The sequence below is a fragment of the Chinchilla lanigera genome, unplaced genomic scaffold (genome assembly GCF_000276665.1).
Source record: "Chinchilla lanigera isolate Chin_1 unplaced genomic scaffold, ChiLan1.0 scaffold00110, whole genome shotgun sequence".
NCBI classification, from domain to species: Eukaryota; Metazoa; Chordata; class Mammalia; order Rodentia; family Chinchillidae; genus Chinchilla; species Chinchilla lanigera.
In genome coordinates, this window is record NW_004955511.1 from 3,251,594 (window position 1) to 3,254,065 (window position 2,472).

Consider the following 2,472-nt stretch of genomic DNA (forward strand, 5'->3'; position numbering starts at 1 on the left):
AAGTCAAACTGAATTAAACAATTTATAATTACTCAGTTTCTCCTTTCTTTCAAACTCTGTGTTTGGCCTTATAGTGAATAGATTTACATGTTCTATAGTAATTTATCTGGAGCTAAAACTACCCACCCGCCAACATGAAATGATCGTTATCAGTATTGGTATCAAATGCCTCAATGAGTCAGCGTGCTCTGAATGGAACTGGAGAGCTTTCCTCGCTGTAGTCATTACCACCAGCACGTCTCCGCTTACTGACCGTGATGCAGTTGACAGCACCAGCTCTGGATGAAGTTGGGGATGAGTCTGACTCCCGCCCCTCCCGGCTCATCCACGCGCACAGGGCTGGGGTGAGATAACGGGTGCACACGCTCACTGGCACAGGGCATTCTGAGGGAGGCAGATACAGCAGCCAGAGCGTTTAAGGTTCTCTGAAGGGACAGAGGTCAGACCGCACATTTGCACCTAGCAGTCGTGAGTCCTCCATGATCTACAGTGAACAAATACAGCAATGGGACTGACATTTGGGCACTAATGTGAGAACAGATAATAACCAGGAGAGTAAATTGGGGGGGTGGTCAAGCTCATCCTGATGAGGCCAACTATCATGTCATTACTAGGATGGAATAATGCTTTGAAACATTCTGACCCAGGAGGACTGTGACACACAGTCTCAGGTGACCTTGAAGTCCTGAAGGTTCCTCCAGTTTCCCTCCCCCCACATTACACCTCTGTGAGTTTCCATGCTCTCCACTGCTTCCACCTCACTCTCCTCCACGCGTGTGACTGCAGCTGCTGAAGCTCCACACAGGGATCCTTTGTCAAAACTGCTTCCTTGAAATCCATGTTTGAGTTTGGGAGAAGTCCATGTTATTCACCTCACTGCTTCACTTGTCACTGTCCTCATACAGTGAATTCTCAGAGTGGTAGGACTTAAATATTTTATGTAAATCTCCTGTGGTGTGTTAACATTATTTAAAATTTATTTATCTATTTTGCAATCTTTGGGAGGATATCAACCCCAAATTACTATTTTCTACCACCCTTTTTTCTATGCCTCTTTCATCCTAAGTTTGTCCACCATCCCATAAAGATACTGTTTCATCAATTTTATCACACAGGGTTTCTTCTGACACACCTGTGTTGGGTAGCACTTGGTGAACAATTTACGTAGAAATGGTGTGGATGTGTTATGTATAATACACTCACACATCCATACATAAAAAGCAGACCCAAGAGTATATGCTATGCTGCAATATTCCATAAGTAATAGGTAGAAGACTGGAGATCCAAGCGTTAAAGCCGCCTTCCAAGAACAAGCAGTTCTGATTATACTAATTCATTCAGGCACCTTTTGCAAATTAAAAAAGAATCAATTCACTGTCCTGGGTTTATATTTGTGTAGTTTTTTTTTAAGCTGTAAGTGAGATACAAACATATAGTGAAAAAGATGTCAGTAAACATTAAAAGCATCATCTCTCTTCATTTTTGTTCATTTTTTGGCAAAGAAGCATTATTTGTCTTGTGAATCACTGAAGTCTATGAAAACCATTTATACCATAGGCTCACCTCACTATTTAAGAAATATTTAAACATCTCTTGTTAAATAATTTATCCTAAGTACAGTTAGGACACTGATTTTGCATAAATTACATTTCTGAGTCAAATGTGTATCAGAAGTAGGAGCTCACCTGTCTGCCAGTGAGGAACAAGGGTCGATGAAGAATGGTTTGAAATCATAGAAGTGTTCCCGGAGCATGGCGGATGTGCTGTGAGAAGAGCTCCCTTGGTCTCCAACAGCCATCACAGTTTCCAGCGTCCCTAAGGCAAGGAGGGAAAAATGGAGAAGGGGACATTGACATGGGTCATGACCCATAAGCACCATAAGTTCCTTCTGTGGCACTGGAAGAATAATGTTCCCCTTTTCTATAAACATGGTGTGATTATTCTCTCACGGAAGTGTGTCCGTAAATAATAAGTCTGATTCACTTCTCAAAGAAGTCCACAAATGAAACTTACCTTTGAGGGATTTCCCAGGCCATGGCTTCAGGCTCACAGCCAGCCCCTCAGGTCAGAAGCACTCCTGCAGGTGGGGACAGTGACTCTCACTCAGGTGGGTCAATGATGTCCAGTCACAAAGGCAGCAACGTGTCCCTTCTGAAATGTTGTCAGCTCAAGCCCTATTGTGATCCCAGAGATGTCTACATGGAGATCTGGAGACGATTATGGAGACACTGTGATCTCTGGAGGCCTCCCCCTAGTCTCTGAGGAAAGAAGCTATTAAACTGCCTGAGGGACCAAGATGGTTATACTTTAAAATGAATGTAATGTTAACTGATGAGTGAAAACATAAATATTTTATGTATTGCAGAGTTATTGTGAGATGCATGTTTATATACCTGTAGTAGTGGTTTTTTTTTTTCTACCATTGTAGTATTTAGGCCAAGATCAACAAGTCTGCTCTTGGGCTGGGAATAT

At 42.4% G+C, this 2,472-nt stretch overlaps 1 protein-coding gene across 1 annotated transcript in view; it reads right to left on the reverse strand.

Moving 5' to 3' along the window:
* LOC106146293 (olfactory receptor 5B2-like) overlaps nucleotides 1-1,470 on the reverse strand; it is a 3,118-nt gene extending 1,648 nt beyond the window's left edge. Inside the window, 1 exon segment of the mRNA XM_013506401.1 lies at nucleotides 1,418-1,470. Coding sequence (XP_013361855.1) covers nucleotides 1,418-1,470 — 53 coding nt within the window.
* Nucleotides 1,471-2,472: the final 1,002 nt, after the last annotated feature.